Source organism: Idiotropiscis lumnitzeri, chromosome 4, assembly GCF_059441095.1.
Source record: "Idiotropiscis lumnitzeri isolate Australia: NSW breed Sydney's pygmy pipehorse chromosome 4, RoL_Ilum_1.0, whole genome shotgun sequence".
Classification (NCBI taxonomy): Eukaryota; Metazoa; Chordata; class Actinopteri; order Syngnathiformes; family Syngnathidae; genus Idiotropiscis; species Idiotropiscis lumnitzeri.
The window spans coordinates 27709398-27726516 of record NC_142394.1 but is presented as its reverse complement, the minus strand read 5'-3'; the positions used below and the strand labels follow the sequence as shown (position 1 = coordinate 27726516).

At 43.9% G+C, this 17119-nt stretch overlaps 1 protein-coding gene across 1 annotated transcript in view; it reads left to right on the top strand.

Moving 5' to 3' along the window:
• Positions 1-8294, top strand: part of LOC148338956 (insulin receptor substrate 1-B) — a 29432-nt gene extending 21138 nt beyond the window's left edge. The window contains exon 4 of the mRNA XM_088293844.1: positions 8072-8294. Coding sequence (XP_088149970.1) covers positions 8072-8079 — 8 coding nt within the window. The 3' untranslated portion in view covers positions 8080-8294. The remainder of the gene's footprint in view (positions 1-8071) is intronic.
• Positions 8295-17119: the final 8825 nt, after the last annotated feature.

Sequence of the window (17119 nt, the reverse complement as noted above, 5' to 3'; positions counted from 1 at the left end):
GCACACACTAAGACACACAAGCACACACGCTGTCCCACAGTCTCCACTCTCACACACCGACACTAAGACGCACACACAATCTTCCACGAATGGTCTCATACACGCACACTCACACGCACACGCAGTCACTCTCTCACACAAACGCAGGCTATGTCACACATTTACACGCACCCCCTCGTCCACACACTTACCAGGTGCACTCTCACACTCAGACTTTCTGACACGTCTTTGACTATCTTTCTCATACACACGCGCGCGCGCGCAGACGCTCGTGCCACTCTTTTATCCACGTGCACGCGAATGCTCAATTGCACTCTTTCATACACGCCCTGAAACAGATTGGTTGACTCACAGCCACGCACTTGCTCTCACATGCACACGCCCTGTCTCACACATTCACAGTCACTCTCGTGCACAAACGGACGCACACAAACATGCACGCTCTCTCTCTCTCTTTCTCTCTCTCTCTCTCTCTCTCTCTCTCTCACGCGCACACATTCACTAGATGCACAATGATATACTTACACGCGCGCGCGCACGCACGCGCAGTTACACACTCTCAAACGTGCACGCGCTCAAAAACTCACATGCACGCACTGTCATACACGCACACGCTCACGCAGGCAGTCACACTCTCTCGCTCACACAATCTCACACTACGACACGCGGTCACACGGGAACGTGTGCGTGTGTGTGTGTGTGTGTGTGTGTGTCGTCGTGTGTGAGTGTGCGTGGCATGGTGCCAGTCGCTGGTCTATGCTTGATCTTGGCCACAGTACGTGGATTGTGCGCGCCGTGGTTGGCTGCGTGCCGGTGCTCCGGGTGCAGCCACCCACCAACCTACTGGAGGTGACTGAGTGCATAGAAGGAGGAGGGGAAAGGGGGGGGGGGCGGACCCGGTCCTGGTCCCTGGACCGTTCTCCCTCTTTTCACACACTCCATCTTATTTTGCCTGCCCGCCCTCCATCATCCACATTATCCCGCGCAGACTTTTCCACGCCTTCACCGCGATCGTCTGAATGTCCCAAGTGGCTCGGCTCTGGGCTGCTGCGTGTGCGCGCGTGCGTGCGTGTTTTGTAGCCATCAGTTTGCCGCGCCACTAACAGTGTTTGTCCGTAAAGAGCTTCTCCCCGGTGAGCGCTAAGCTGATTAGCGTCTCGCTAACAAGCCAGCTCGCATACAAGTGACACGTCTGACTTGACTTGTGTGCGTTTGTGTGCGTGCATATCGCAGAGCATATTTTGCGTGCATGTCAGTTGACAATATTCTACGTTTGGAAATGCTGCAAGGTGTGCAAGTACTGAAACGTTAATTTTTTTGGACATAGTTGTTATTTAGTTTCCCCTGAATTTTTTTGCATTTACTGCCAATGACGGCTAAAGACGTCAAAGAGCCATTCTTTTTTTTTCACTCAGCTAGTAGTGTTAATTGTAAATGCAATATAACGTGCCTTTTTCCTGTTAAAATATTTACCCGTTATTCGTACTTTATGTCTGCATTGAGATGCACGTTTATGTTCTGAGACTTCGATCGTAGCTCAAAACACTCAAATCATTTTTCTTATTAAAATGATTGGACCTGCCCCCGAAAAAATAATGTTTGTGTTTTTGATAAGGAAAAATAACACTAATATTGTACCTGAGTGATTTTATAAAAGTATCACCGCTATCAATGCTAACCTTTAGCATGTCACTGGCGTTTAGCGTTACGTGTTAGCATTAAGCTCACTTTTCCACAAAGCCAAGCCACGTTGTTTTAAATAAACAGAGTGTAATTCTGTTTGTTTCGTGTTTAGTTTAAAAGTAAACAGCTCGGAGGGTCTTTTGTATGAATGATCCAAAACTCTCCTCCTCCTCCTCCAAGGACACGAGAGTGGAAGATCTTACATAAGTCGTGAGTGCAGATGGAAGTGAAAGGAGGACAGCGGACATGTTTGCTCACCGCTGCCGCTAATGTCCGTAGCGCGGTCGTTAACCTTTCGGTGTGCCGGCTCAACTCAACGTCACCTTGGCGTCAGCGGCGCCGACCGAATAGCGCTAACTGCTTCCTGTTCTTGGCAGCCTTCATTTTATTGAATTGCCCGCTTTGCTGGGGGCACCGCGTGCGTGCGTGCGTGCGTGCGCGCGCGCGAGTGAGCGAGCAAGAGCATATGTGAGTAAGTGTGAGAGTGAGATTGTGTGTGAGCATAAAATGCTCCCTCTTTGTTTTGGGAATTGGCATCGCATCAGCTTGACGCCTCTCTTGTCTACTGACGTCACGATGTGCAACTTTGACTGGGTTGCATTAGCAAGGTAGCACGTCTCACAGGCTGTGGTAGAAAACAACAAAAATTTATTCATAACCTGCGGTGAGACTTTATCATGCATTTTTATCCTGCTTTTGTCGAATCAAAGCTCTTCAGCTCTCGTCAAAGCACTACTTTTGTCTAAATGTAGCCACTTTACTCACTTAAACAGAGTTGTTTGGCAAGAAGCTGGCAACAAAGCACTACTTTTGTCTAAATGTAGCTCCTCTACTCACTTAAACAGATTTGTTTGGCAAGAAGATGGCAACAAAGCACTACTTTTGTCTAAATGTCGCTACTTTACTCACTTAAACAAATTTGTTTGGCTAGGAGATAGCAACAAAGCACTACTTTTGTCTAAATGAATCTCAACTTAGTACAAGATAGTCCCTTGGCAGTAAGATGCCACAAGATGGCGGGAAGGCACCATTTTTGTCTAAATGGAGCTCCTCAACTTGCTTTGACGTTGTTGCTTGGCACCAACATGCCTACAAGATGGCAGCCAAGCCCTACTTTTGTGTAAATGAGTCTCCTCAACTCAGGTCATCGTAGTTCCTTGACACTAAGATGGCAGCAAAGCACTACTTTTGTCCAAATGAATCTCCGTAACGTACCTCCCTGCCATGCAATTTTGCCGAGCCTCCCGTTCCCATTTTGCGAAGCGTTGCCTCTGAACTGCCGCGCTGGGAGCTTCATGCAGTTGCTCTCAACCAGTCGATTGCATCATCCCAACTGTTACGGCAATTGAGTAAGCACAGTCTGCGATTTGGTGAAAAGTGGAGGGAGGCGCGCTTTTGGAGGATTTGCGACGTTTCCGTCAAGAAGCAGGAAGTGGACCAAGCAGCTTTTTCCATTAATAACATGCTTCGTATTCTCAAGCACTTGGGCTGAAAGGCGACATGCCGCGTGCGTGCCAGGTGGTGACATTGTGCATCGGAATAATCACATCTTGTCCGGAGCGTGCACGCGTTGCCGAAGCGCGGCAGCTTGGCCTGGCGTCATCGCGCTGACGTCGCCCACCCAATGCTGCACATGTCATCAATTAGGGGGGGTCATATGCTAGTTGTGTTCTGTTTCGTGTCTAGTCATGTAGTATGACCTCAGCCCGCCACAAACACCCCCCCTTCCTCCCACACACACACACACACACACACACACACACACACACGCTCATGTCCCAAAAGCTTGTGGTCCACTGGCTGCTGGTGTGCGCCCGTTTTTTGGTTCCAAACAATTTGCACGCAGCCCGCTTCACCTTCGGTGCCCCCCAACTCATTGTCAGACAATTTGATAACACGAGTCGTGCGCAGAAGGTCCCCCTGAAGGCAAGTATAAGTCCATTCGTGTTGTTTGGATCTCATACGCAACAAGCGGGCGATATTCTGCGAAAGGCTTTTCTCTGAATTCAAGAGCCCACCTGTTTGTCTTCTCAATTTTGCCTCACACTGCCAACACATTTTAGTCATGTTGTTTCTGTGCATGTGTGCGTGTGTGTGGCTGTGAAAATGCATGCCACTGAGTGTGTAAGTGTGTGGACGTGCGCGAGTGCGACACCGTGTTTGGAGAGCACACATGCATGTTAGAATGTGACTCACACAATTTTTTGTGTGCACTTTTGAGAGTTTCACTGCGTGTGTGTGTGAGTGCATATGCATGTCAGAATGTGAGTGTGCATGTGCAGTATGTGTGAGAGCATGTCTGCATGAGAGTGTGATTAAGAGTTACCGTGAGAGGAGTGTTTGTGAGAGTGTTGACGTGTGTGTGAGAGCTTGAATGTGTGTGAGAAAGAGAGTGTGTATGAGTACAGTTTTTTTGTGCTTATTTTTTTAAAGGTGTGTGTGCGGGCGCGGGCGTGGGGGTGGGGGTGTGTGTGTGTGTGTGTGTGTGTGTGTGGGCAACCGACAGACAGACAGAGAGAGCGATCAAGAGAGATTAAATGAGATAGCCCAAATCCTTTGGTCGTGTTGGCTGTTGCTTCATGTGTGTGGCGGCCAAGGACAGGATGTCCCCTGTCACATTTGCGAACGTGTTGCACAAGAACGAGCTATTTTGTGCCCCCCCGCGTGCACGTGCAGATTTTCAGGTTCTCCTCCTGATCTTCGAGATTCGGTTGTGGGGAGGTGTCTTTATACATTTTTTTTTTTTTCTCCCAGCGTGACATATTTGAAATAGGTGTGCTGTACCATGAGGAGGTCATCGTCTTCTTGGTTTGGCAGGATCTTTTTTTGTTTTGTTTTGTCTTCTGTAGTTCAAAACACAATTTGGATTGACTTTATCAAACATGGTTGATGACAAAGATAAAAAAAAAAAAAATTGTCGCACTTCAACGTGCTGCTCATTTTGGGGAAAAAAATATGTTTCTGAATACGACAGTTATTTTTGTGGTTCTTCAAAGAGTATCAAGTGTACCGATGGTGATCCCCGTCGTATGTTAGCTACGTAGCATGTTGATGCTACGTAGCTATTTTAGATACGTCATTGTCGACCCTTCACTGGAAAGCGACTGGCGCTTGTTGCGACGTGACACAAAGAGAGCATTTTATTTCAACCCGTAGGCTAACATGTCGTTCCCTAAAAAAAAAACCCACAACCCCCCCCGGCCCCCCCGCCCAGCACTGCCCTACTGACTTCCTGCCCCTGCACATTCCAGCTCCCAAAATGCCCACTCGGTGAAATACAAAATGACGTGAGCACTTTCGATTCTCACTCTATTAAACGGCAACATTTCAACACCCTACATGCACCATTTTTTTTTTTTTTGGCCAAGTACTCGCCCCCCTCTTGGTCTCGTGCGCTGCACACACCCAAACCTGTTTGTCCAGTCTGCGCCATATATCTTTGTTACGTAACAGTTGCTTGAAAAGTGATTGACGGCGCCAGGGTGAAAGTTCACGCCGGGCTCGTTTTTCCGAGCCCTTCGCTCCGGCCCCGCCAGCTGTGCGCAGCGCAACGTTTGGCAAATAACTTTGAAGAGTACAAGCGTCAAATTCACCGCCTTCGTCGTAATCGAAGCTTTTGTCCACAAGCTTGATGTTGGAAAATGTTTGCGGCCAATGTTGTTTGTTTTTATGTTTTGCTGCTGAGTGCGCTTATTTGAAGTTTCACAAAAACAAATGATCATTTCCGTTTGCCCGTTTGTGTGGTTTCACATAAAAATATTAGCGATCTGATAAAATTATATGAATATGATTTTGAATTTGTGAATCTTTTTTTGTTTTATTCCTTAGCCTCAAGGTAACTTGGATGAATATTTTGGTATTAAAAAATAGAACGTTTGATTATTTAGTTTTATGTGTCAGCCTTGCAGAAATTATCAGCATTAAGCTCGCTGACTTTTATTTGACAAAATGGTTCGGTTGATGATTTATTAAAATTTTTAATTTTTTATTATTTTTTTTATTTTCATTTGTTTTCTGTCAGTTTTACAGTAAACATCAACTGGTTGTGACAAATATATAGAGCTGCCCAACATGTTGAGGCAGAACGCAGAGTGCTACTCTAAATCAGGAATTGCCTGTATACTGTAAAAAAAAATAAAATAAAATAAATTTAAAAAATGAAAGTTCATATCTGTAATATACCAGTTGAAGTTTATTGTAAAACTGACACATACAGCAAAGGAACACCAAAATTCTCAACCCAACCTTGTTTCATTTTACAAAGTATGCCTGCTTAATGCTGACATATATAATGCAAAATGCCATAGACAGGCTAATGGAAATTAGCATAGACGTCGCAATCATTTTTATTTTTTTTTTGACATCACAATAATTCTAAACCCTTTAACAACTACAACTTGAACACACACGGCGCAGCAACACATACAAACACAAATGCTGTCACGCATAAAGTTGCTGACCACATGACGCCTCCTCAGTCCCGCAGCTTGAACAAGAAGCAATGACAGAATGACCCCCACTGGATTTATAACTGCCCCCCCCAAAAAATGGGCGACTTTCAATTGTCCACACTGTAAACCCATCGAGCCAGACTGTCTGAATTACAACGCACAGAAACAAGACAGGGAGCACTTTCTGGCAAAGGCAGACTTGTTCCACCAATACGAGTATTCACTCGAGTACTCGCTGATACCAAGTACATGACACAATGACAGATAATGGCACACGATTGATACCCGATGTGTTACCATGTAGCGCCAACGAGTACCCGGCTGGACCGTGAAACCTGGTTTTGGTCCTAAGTATACTTTGCTGAAGGAAATGAAGTATATCACTTTAATTTTTCTCCGTATGATGTTTCTAAATATGAGGAGTCAATGAATTAACCTTAGGCAGTCTTTCCCTGTATAATTTCAAATGTCCGCAATTGAAGAAGGCTCGTCATTATGAGACTAAATATAGCATCTGTGTCTGTCTCATGTGCACGTGCGTGTCGTTGCCGTTTTGGCGCTCGTGGGTGAGGGTGGGGATTGGCTAAAATGTGGCGGGAGCCGAGCCGTGTTTTTGGCCGTCATGGCTGCCTTTGTGCCAGGAGGGTTGGAGGTGGGGGGGGGCTAAATATAGCTCGCCGCATCAGGAGGAAGACCAACCGGGAGAGCGAGAGGGGCGTGAATATGGAGCCGTAATTAAAGGATTCGAGCAGTGCCGGGAAATGGCAGCGAACGGGACGCTTTCTCGTTGGTGCGTTTGTTGTTTTGGCTCCGGGTTACTTTTTGCATGAGTCATTGGGGGGGGGGGGCTCTTCCACTCGTCTTTTTCATGCTGCTCTTTGTTGACATGTAGGACGTATTTGGCATATGAAAAGAGGAAGTTTTTAAGTATTTCCGTTTTTGCATGTCAATTCCCTTCAATCCTGTTTTTTTTTTTTGCCGACAGAAAGCAACAACTGTTGGTTAATTTTCAAATGTGTATCTTGAGGCATGATTGTTTTTTTTTTGTTTCTTTTTTGTGAGTGAGACGACAGTGTGCAGAATTTTTTGGCTGCATAGCAGCATTAACGTGACCGCTCGACTTTGAGCGCTTTGCACTCATTGGCAGCAGCAATGACCTGATTGTTAAAGTAAACAAGCGTCAGGTGCCTTGGCTCTTTCCTTTATACCTTTTTTCCCCTCCCTCTATCTGTTTGCTCGTAATGTTTACCGCCACTCTTATGTACTTTCGGGTCACTGTGTTCTCCTGGATTAGATGTCCTTGTATTTATTTGATTTTTTTTTTCAGCACTGTATATACAAGTTTGGATAATTATTTATTCCTTCTTATCTGTGTTATTCTTCTAACTCGGTGGTTATCAAACTTTTTTTTTTTTAAGCAAATCACATAAAAGAAAATTCTTAAGTATGACCATCATGCCCACAATTAGAATCCAGAAGTTCATTAGGAAAAAAATCTCATCAAAAGGCTGAGCCCCAAAAAATTAAATGAAAAAAAAAAAGCATTTTTAAACACTTTTGAAATAATGCAGACATATAAGAGCGAAACAGATTTTTTTTTTTTTTTTTTTAAACAAACTAATCATCTCACTATATTGATCACTAATCATGCATAATTATGAAATGAACCGACAACTTTCTGTCGGTGTAAAAAGCAGGATTATAATGGCTGACTTTCAAGAAAAACAACCAAGGCCGTCCCCGTAATACTTCCTGTTTCGTTCTTTCAGATTCACATCTCACTGTGACGCCATCTAGCGGTCGATAGTGGAATTAATCCAATATAATAAGAATTACACATGTATATAGTTAATTTTTATAAATATTTTTTTAATGTATTAATTTATTTATTTATTTTTTACCATTCTAACAAAACATTTTTCTGTGTCTGTTTGCAGAATGCTAATGGCGGCGACGTCGTCCTTGGAGGAACAATCAGATCGCGCGCAAATCTCCGCCTGCTCCCTTTTTTTTTTTTTTGTGGGGAATGGACGCATCTCTGGAGAGAAACTGCTTTTTTTTCCCGTTGGTTGCGCATAGCAACGGTGCATGCGTGCCAAGTGACGTTCTCAAAAATAGCTTTCATTCCGCGAGTGGGAGCCAATCGGGGAAGTGTTAAAAAAAAAATTAAAAAAAAATATGGAATTTAGGTTCGAACAGAAAAAGAGCTACTCCAATTTTAAAGAGTACGATTATGGAAAAGAACATCTTTCCAGGTCTGAAACTTCTGATAAAGTGCCTATTTCGTATTTTAGACTTTGTTCCAATGCGCGAGTGAACCTTTTTGGCTTTTTGGAATTCCCAAATAACAGCGGCTAGCACCTCAAACAATCTTGTCGAATGATTTTGAGGTCCAGCACCGCATTTCAGCGTTTATTTTTCTCCTCAAATGTTTTCACTTTTCTGTTTTTGCCGTGAAATAAGAGCCATACACCGCGAGTATTTGCAAAACTGGATGTGGAAACGAGTAGCAAGGAAAATGCCGTAGCATAGCACACAGCTCAGGATGAGCTGTACAGTTGTTTGTCGGCCAAAAATAACATTTACCTCTCACGCGTAAATATCACAGGCATTCAAAACGCTTCCCATGCTGATCAAAAGAACTCACAAACTTGCATGAAAAACACTCACGCCCCCCCCCCAAAAAAAAAGGAGATTGTGAGTCTTTTTTTTTTTTTTGGGGGGGGTAAGAGTAAGTGCTTTTTTTGGGTGACCGTGAGTTGTTTTTTTTTTTTTTTTGTCTAGAATTTTTATTTTTTTTTTTTTTTTGTCTAGAATTTTTATTTTTTTTTTTGGTGTCTATAATTTTTTTTGGGGGGTGGGGTAAGAATAAGTGCTTTTTTTGGGTGACCGTGAGTTTTTTTTTTTTTTTTTTGTCTAGAATTTTTTTTATTTTTTTTTTTGGTGTCTATAATTTTTTGGGGGGGGGGTTAGAATAAGTGCTTTTTTGGGGTGACCGTGAGTTTTTTTTTTTTTTTTTTGTCTAGAATTTTTTTTTTTTTTTTTTTTGGTGTCTATAATTTTTTGGGGGGGTGGTTAGAATAAGTGCTTTTTTGGGGTGACCGTGAGTTTTTTTTTTTTTTTGGGCTATCATTTTCTTTTTTTTTTTTTTGGTGTCTATATTTTATTTTTTTTTTTTTAGAGGGGGCGAGTGTGTGAGAGGCAAATGTTGTTTCTCACCTACGCAGCACCTCATAATTATCCGCTCAGGACAATTCATCATTTATGACTCATCGATCAGCAAAAAACGTTTTGATGGCCACGCTAATGCTAACCCGCTAGCTTTTCGGAACTTTTCTCCAACCTCATTTGTTAATAAGCGCATCAGCACTGAAGTGCCTGTCTGTTTTGTCTTATTTGACCCATCACGCGGGTCGTCCTTGTCCGGTACCACGTTTATTTTTCTGTACATGATCGCTTTTGGATGTATATAAGTCATTTGTTGGGTGTGAATCGGATCGATCAGGGGACTTTCTCGTTGGCCGTGACTCTGATCTGGAGACTTCAGTGCCAAAACTCGACGGGAGAGATTTCTCCTCAAGACTCAACTTTCCGATGCATTGCTTTGTCTTGAACGCAACGCCCCATTTTATCTTTTTTTTTTGCAAGCCAGTGGAAGAACTGGCCCCTATCTCGCCACGCAGTTCTTGTGACACTCTTGAGATAAAGCTGTTGTTGTGAAGACTTGACGTTTTAACCTAGATTTCACTTTGACCAGCTGTGAAATGCATGAAGGGGAGTGTCCATCGGAGAACCAAAACCACCGCTGCCCATGCGGCGCCATCCTCATCGTCATCATCATTGTTTCAAATTGACTTCATGTGTTTGTCTGCGCATCTGCAAAGTTTCTAAACTGCACTTCATTGGGAGCAGATTTGGATCTGCCGTTTGTAATTGTCCCCATGTTAGCAGCTACCAAAGTAGTTCCACGCAGACGCAACAGGCAAACACATGAAATGTTTGCGATGTCTACAAACCGGGGCTGGGCAAAGTATGGCCGAGATTACGTAACGATTATCTTTGTATTTGTACAAATAGGGCAGCGTCGTTCCCCTTTCACCAAATGATCTGATCGGAAGACAAACTGCTGTACTGAAAAGCTGAGAATTCATTTAAAAAACCAAACGTGACCCATGACAACGAACATTTTGCCCAGCCCTGCTTCAAAAAGCCCAAAGTAACCCCCCAAAGCATTCCTATCCTCCAATTAGGAACGCAACAGGATTTGCTCAAACTGCCCACCTCCATGGTCATTGCTCGTTTTTCTTTGAAATACACTTCGTTTGTGTTTAGTCAAAATTGTCTCTTGTTCGTGGGACGTTACTGAATGCGAAAAATGCGTGAGTGTTGCCATTGCTTTGTTGTTTCAGAAACAAAACAAACAACAACAAAAAAACTTGACTAAAAGAATCCAGTCAAACAACAGATGGACTCATCGTGTCTTTTGTTTTTTTTTTGTGAAACTGGCCTGCTGATTTTTGGGAGGGTGCCGAGACGGAATTAGCTGGCGTCGATTTTACGACGCATGTTTCTGATCGCTAAAAATTCACTGCCATTGACGGATATGGCCGCCAAAAAGTACATTCATTTTACCGAGGCTGGCAGTGAATGAGTTAATTTCAGCGTTCTACCAAAGGAGTTTTTCCTCAGCTCTCAGTTTCAAAAAGGTTGTCGACATCCCACCTATCCGATCGAACCTCAACCTTAATGAGTGCACGTAAATCAAATGGATGCTTCCTTGTCTCTATGATTGATTGGTGACCACCGATGAGATAACGTTGACAATCCTCGTCTGTCGTCTCACTCACCAAATATTCAACTCGCTGGCCGTCACCGGCTCATCCGCAGATGGCGAAGTAACCTGAACGGGTCTTTATTGTGCACTGATTATAGAAATTAATAAAAATGAGAACTCGGCTCGCACCTGCAGATGTTGTAACATGAACCGAAAAAATTGAACGTGACCTCTCATCGTTGTAAAGGCCACGCGCAGCTGCATTGCAACGACGATTGCTACTGTGGCGCTTTCTGACGGAGAAGACAAACGATTGACCTTTGACCCTCCTAAGCAGAAGAGGTACGACTGAAGTTAAGGTTGCCCGAAAATAAGATAAACTGCTGAAGTTGCACTTTCCTAAAAAGAAGAAAAACTACTCGTGTTGCGCAATCCGAGAAAAGACCGAATGTTCCACTTCATCTTGACTCCTCGTCGTCGTAAAGGCAAATGTTAGCTACATTCCACATTCGCAGTGATGCCGCGGCGCTTGGCAAATGGACGGAGCTCCCACGCTGTTGTCGTGGCGACGAGCTCATCTTGCCTCCAAAGGTACGAGGAGATGAAGTTGGACGGGAGGCCCCGGGTCACAAGGTCACGGGTTCAAAGGACGCTGGATGGCGGTCAACCGGTGGATCGACGGGATTTAGGTGCGTAGTGAATCCATATTCCCGCTGTGATCATTTGAATGTTGGCATAACGGAAGGACTGTTCAAACTGCTGCTTAAATCTTTTTAATGTTTTTGGGGGGTGAATGCCACATTGCTTCATCCTCAGTGCGCTACAATGTTACGCAAGAGCTGCATATGCTCAAAACGCAAGAAAAAGTTTGGAAATTTCAAGTGCCCGCGTGCAGAGGGGTTCTTTTCTGTTACCCCCCCCCGACCCCCTTAGCGAGAAGAAAACAATTCACGCCCCTCGCACCACCTCCCACTCTCCGCTGCAACGATAAATAATCGCATTTTTGTTGCATAACAAAATTACGCTGTGGAGTTAATACTTGCTGTGCACGTTGGGGAAGGAGAGCGCCACTGCCAACTAGTGGAGTGGAGGTGCAATTACACTTTATTGTGGTAGGGCGGAAAAAAAGTATGTTCCCCAGGTTCACATGCACCCGCCCCCTCAGCATCGCACCACGCCCCCCCCCCCCGCCAATTTGAGAAGCACTGGGCTAAAGTCACTAAACGTTCAAAGGAAATGACAAAAAGTTGGAAGGTTTTTGCAAAGTATGTTCGGTATCGATAAAATGTAAGCTAAATGCTAAAAACGGCATTTTCCCCATAATGCAACGGGGTATTGATTTCCGTATGCTTAAGTCAATATCACATATTGGTCGAGCCGCTTCCACTGGCGCCGCTGTCAAGATGTTCAAAAACCACATTTTTAAGTTGTTTTTTGTGTTGTTTTTTTTTTTTTTTTTTTTTTTTTTCCAATGTCATTAAATCTGTTCCCGTTTACACAAAACATGCGATTTTGTTCCCTAACGGAACCAAACCATGACCTTAAAACATTGGTACGCATTGAAACGTGATTATGTGCTTTCACACTTTAGGTGGCCACCTGAGGGCAACCATCGGCAAGACGCGTCTTGCACGTGAACCAATTTTGGGAGTCTTAAGTGTGGACCAAAGCAGGGATGAATCTTTCTTCCACAAATGTTTGTTGGCCTTATTTTTATATTTTATGACTTTTTACATCACAAGTCCCCCCCCCCCATACGGTCTGCGCTGCTCACTTCATGGTGGCAACGTTCCAGGAAGTCTTTCTGCCTTTATGACTTCCTGCAGGGTGCACAGGACGGGAAGCTGGCTGCATGTAAGCGTGAGGAAATAGCTTTTTGTTCCCATCGTAAACGGGGGGGGGCGGAATTTCGAGGCCGTGTCCATCATGATAAGACATGAAAAAGTTGAGTGAAATTGAACAGGAAGTTGGCCATTTGGGTTTTAAGGGAAGATATTTTGAGGGGGGGGGGCGGGTTACATGAAAGAAACCGGCACGCAGCAGCAGTTTTAGCATTCGACATGAAATTTGGTCGAAAAGTCGCAAGGACACAGTCGTTTGGGGAGACAAATCCCATGAAAAACCGACTTGCGAAATTTGGAAAAAAAAAAAATGATTACACATTTGCAGTTTTATGGCTCAACATCATAAGATGCACAAAAAAATGTCAAGGACCCAAGCCCAAAACTGAAGAGAGAGGCACCCGTTTGGGTTTAAAGCAACGATTTGAGGAGACAAATTCTTAGAAAAAGGGAGCCTGCAAATTTTGAGGGAAAAAAAATAAATAAATAGCCCACAGCACCAGTTTTATGAATCAAGATGAAATTTGGAGGATGTCTATTGTGACAAGACGCACAAAAAACAAAAAACCTCAAGAACCTGTGCCCAAAATTTAAAAAATAAATGTGGATTTCTAACTTTGACTCACTCCAACTAGGGAATTTGCCTCAATCAGAAACTGTATCCTTTCAAATGATTTTGCCTCCACCATCGATTGTGGGCGGAGCATGCCGTCAACGTCTTATCCGCATATTAACTAGCCTCCGTCACGACAAAAACGTAAAGACTCGTTGGTTACTGCTTAAATTTCAAATTGCTTCCTTCCGAACATTCGTATAAATTCATTCTCGACTTTTTTTTTTTTTTAAAGATCACTTTCTACACTTTTCCAGTCATTTTAACCAACTGCTGAATGTGTTTTACCAAGATAAACAGTCTGCCTGATTCCCGAAAGCCCCCCAGGATTACATTTGGTAGACTGCAAGACACTTGTGCTAATCCTCCTAATTTTTTTCCCTGCATCACATCTTCCCATTTAACTTTCAGACTCAATAAAGTGAATTTAAACCCACAGTCCTGGCCTAAACTGCAATGGTTGGCTTATTGTTGAGCAATCTTTTTCCCTCCTCCCTCACCACAAATGCAGAAGCAACCATTTTTCTTACAATATGTCCTCACCCACCGCCATCCCCCTCTTTCGCTTCGCAAAACAAAAGGCCTTTCTCTGTCTTGCTTTGCGCACACACACTCACACACCAGACACACTTTTGTCTTATTATCCTTCTGCCTTTGTTTTTATCGTGCACAATTCTCGGTCATAAAGGGAAAAAAAAGTTGAGTTGGACGAAAGAGGGAATGAGGTGAGGGCGTGCCCAAGCGTTATTTTGACGGAAAGCTCCCTGAAAAGCGTCGACACATGCTACAGAATTCCCCCTCACTTCGAGACGGGGAGGAGGAAAAAGGGGGCGGGGCTTGCAAGAGGACACCATGCGGCCAAATACACACGGAGGAAGTAGTTCACACACATGAAAAGAACGTGCAAAGCAAACGGCTCGGACACAAACATGAGGCCTGTTAAGACAGTTCAGCTCTCTGGGAAAGTGGAGCTCGCCACTTTCCACGCCACACAAGGTGGGGGGGGGGGGGGGCAGTGTTAATCCAGCGTACAATGTGTTTGACTGGCAGGTCGCCTCACACTCTCGGCCGCGGTGAGGCCCCTCTCTGAAGGAGCTGGCAACTCGGGACAAGTGTTGGTATTTTAGGTGGCGTGAGCTAGGCTGAGAAAAAGGGTGGCGGGGTCAGGTGATGTGAAAGGGCCCAATCCCGGTTTAGCGTGGACCCGATGCCCCTCGGTTGACTCGATGGCTGTACTAAAAGACAATCATGTCTTCAGTTTTACCGAGGAAAATGTATTTTGTGGTGACACAAAGCGGTTGAGCGAAATCAATAGCTAGTCGGAGCGTTAGCTTTCTAGGTTGCTAACTAGCAAATGTAATAAACGTGCAACTTTTCCCGTAAATTTCCTTTGTGTGAGGGAGCCCACACACACACACGACGACTCTAACGAATTAGATGACCCTGCCGTGGTTTGGCGAGCTTGTTGGCTCGTTAGCTCACAAGCTGGCAGGCTAACAAAGGTTATAAACGGTTAACTTTGCCTTAAGTGCCTCTGTTATGTGGGGAGCCACTCTCAACACCACTGAGTGAGGCAGAGACTTATTGGACGGAACCGCTGCGGTCTAGTGCGCTTGTTAGCTAGTTAGCTAGCGAATGTAAAACACAGTTGACATTACCTCATGTGTCGCTGTTGTGTGGATCTGCGTTCGAAGTAATGGTTCGGATTCAACGCTGGTCGGCGTGCCAATTAGTGACTAATAGCTAGTAGCCGCTAGGCACATGCCCATTCACAATGGCGCGAGCTAACGCGCCGTTGGCTTGCTCCGTGCGTCACACATGGCATAACGCCTCATGGAAGATTCATTTTTTTTGAGTTAGTAACTCCTAATTATGACGGATAGCCACTGCTACGTACACAGAATAATGGGGAAAGCCAATTTATGCCAGGGGCCCAAGTGCGTCACCGGCCCTCATTTTAGCCTTCCCCCAAAAATGTGGACACCAAGATCTTCAATCATATTAAAGGCATTAAGAAGCAAATCACGAAACGACTTAACGGGATATTTATAAAAATCTTCCGTGGGTTTTGTTAGACGTACAGATCACCACTAGCTAACAATGAAAGCTTCTAATGTGATGCCATTATGTGATGGTGGCTGACTTACTTCATAATAGGCAAGACTAGAAATGTGAGGTTTCAATTAACTTTTTGGGTCCATAAACCTCTTGGGGGGGGGGCATTTTCCCATTTTTACCCTCTCGTAATTGTAACAGCGGGTCTACTGTAACCCTGAATTGCACGTGAATTTAAGTTTCCTACTTTAATCAAATAAGACATTGTTCGGTTGAATTCACTTAAAAATAAGGTTCCAATGTTCAGATTTTGTTTGGTTAATGTAAAATTTCTGTAATTATGTCACTGTCATGTCAGCGCTTTTAATGGACCCAAATCAAAGTTAGGGGAGAGCAACTGTCTTAGTTTGTTTAATTGGCAGGCTGGCCACGATTTTGAGGCTTGCACTATATATTTAATTTACAATATAATTTATTACAAATTATTTTGAGGACCGCCAATCTACGCGTCATGTAACCCCGCACACCCCAGTTTGAGAACCCCTGGTGTAACTTCCGCTATAATTCTTGATCCTTGAGGACATTTTTATTTTTCTTCAAGACATTGTTTCCAACTTCGTACATGAAAGCACATTGCGTCTCATTTCAAAGCTGCAGCATTTCGAGCCTCTGGCAAGCCATATTAACGATGGATCACCAACGCCCTCTAGTGGACACAGGCGCCTCGACAACGCACTGGTGGCTCCAATCCTTTGATTGCCCAACTTTGCAAATATTTAAGACGGGCATCCTTCCTATTGTGGTCAAGTGTGAATCAATAGTCTGACGTTATCGTTGTCAGCGCAACCCCCAAAATAGTCCAACTTTCATGCGCGATAAGTAACTATTGGTTCCTCTGTTTTATGTCTTCTGGCACCACAACAAAAAAAAAAAAAAATTGTACAAGTGAGCAGATCATTTTTTCCATCGCGTCGTTATTTCACCAGCACGCTCGAGTCTTGACGAGAGGACAGAAGAGAAGACGGAAAATCTGTGTCAGCACACTTCGTCGCTGCCGCCTGCATGGGAGAAATGAGGACAAGAGGAACGGGAATATTCGGCAGCCTTTTGTTCTCAACTTGAATCGCGGGAACAATTCGTTTGATTGCTTTGAATTTCTCGAAGGAAGCGGCCTAAAGAAATGGTTCAAAGCAGGCCATCATGAGAGTCCCAACAAAAAAAAAACTTGTATTTTCTTGGGCCTAAAACACTCATTTTAGTTTGCTTCAAATGGATTTGCTGAGTCTTTTTTGACTTAGAGCATGTTCATCTCTGGTCCTCGAGGGCCGCTGTCCTGCCCGTTTTACGTCTCCCGCTACTGCATTTAAATGATCAGCTCATGAGCATTTCCCCCCCCCAAAAAAAATTTCTCTCCTTGCTGAACTCTCGCACACAACTACCCTTACATTGAAGAAATGCAACATACTGTGTTTTATTAATTAATTTCACATTTATTTTTTTATTTAATTTAATTTAATTGATATATTTAATTAAATTATTTGTTATAGTGCAGTGGAGAGGAGAGCTCTCCAATCACTGAGTAGAATAACAAGGGCATTCTGATTCTGATTCTGATCTGAAACCAGGTTTAATATCTTCGATTGTCAGCCTTGAAAATCTCAACATGCTCCACCTCACAGGACAAAAAAAAAACAACTCAGGA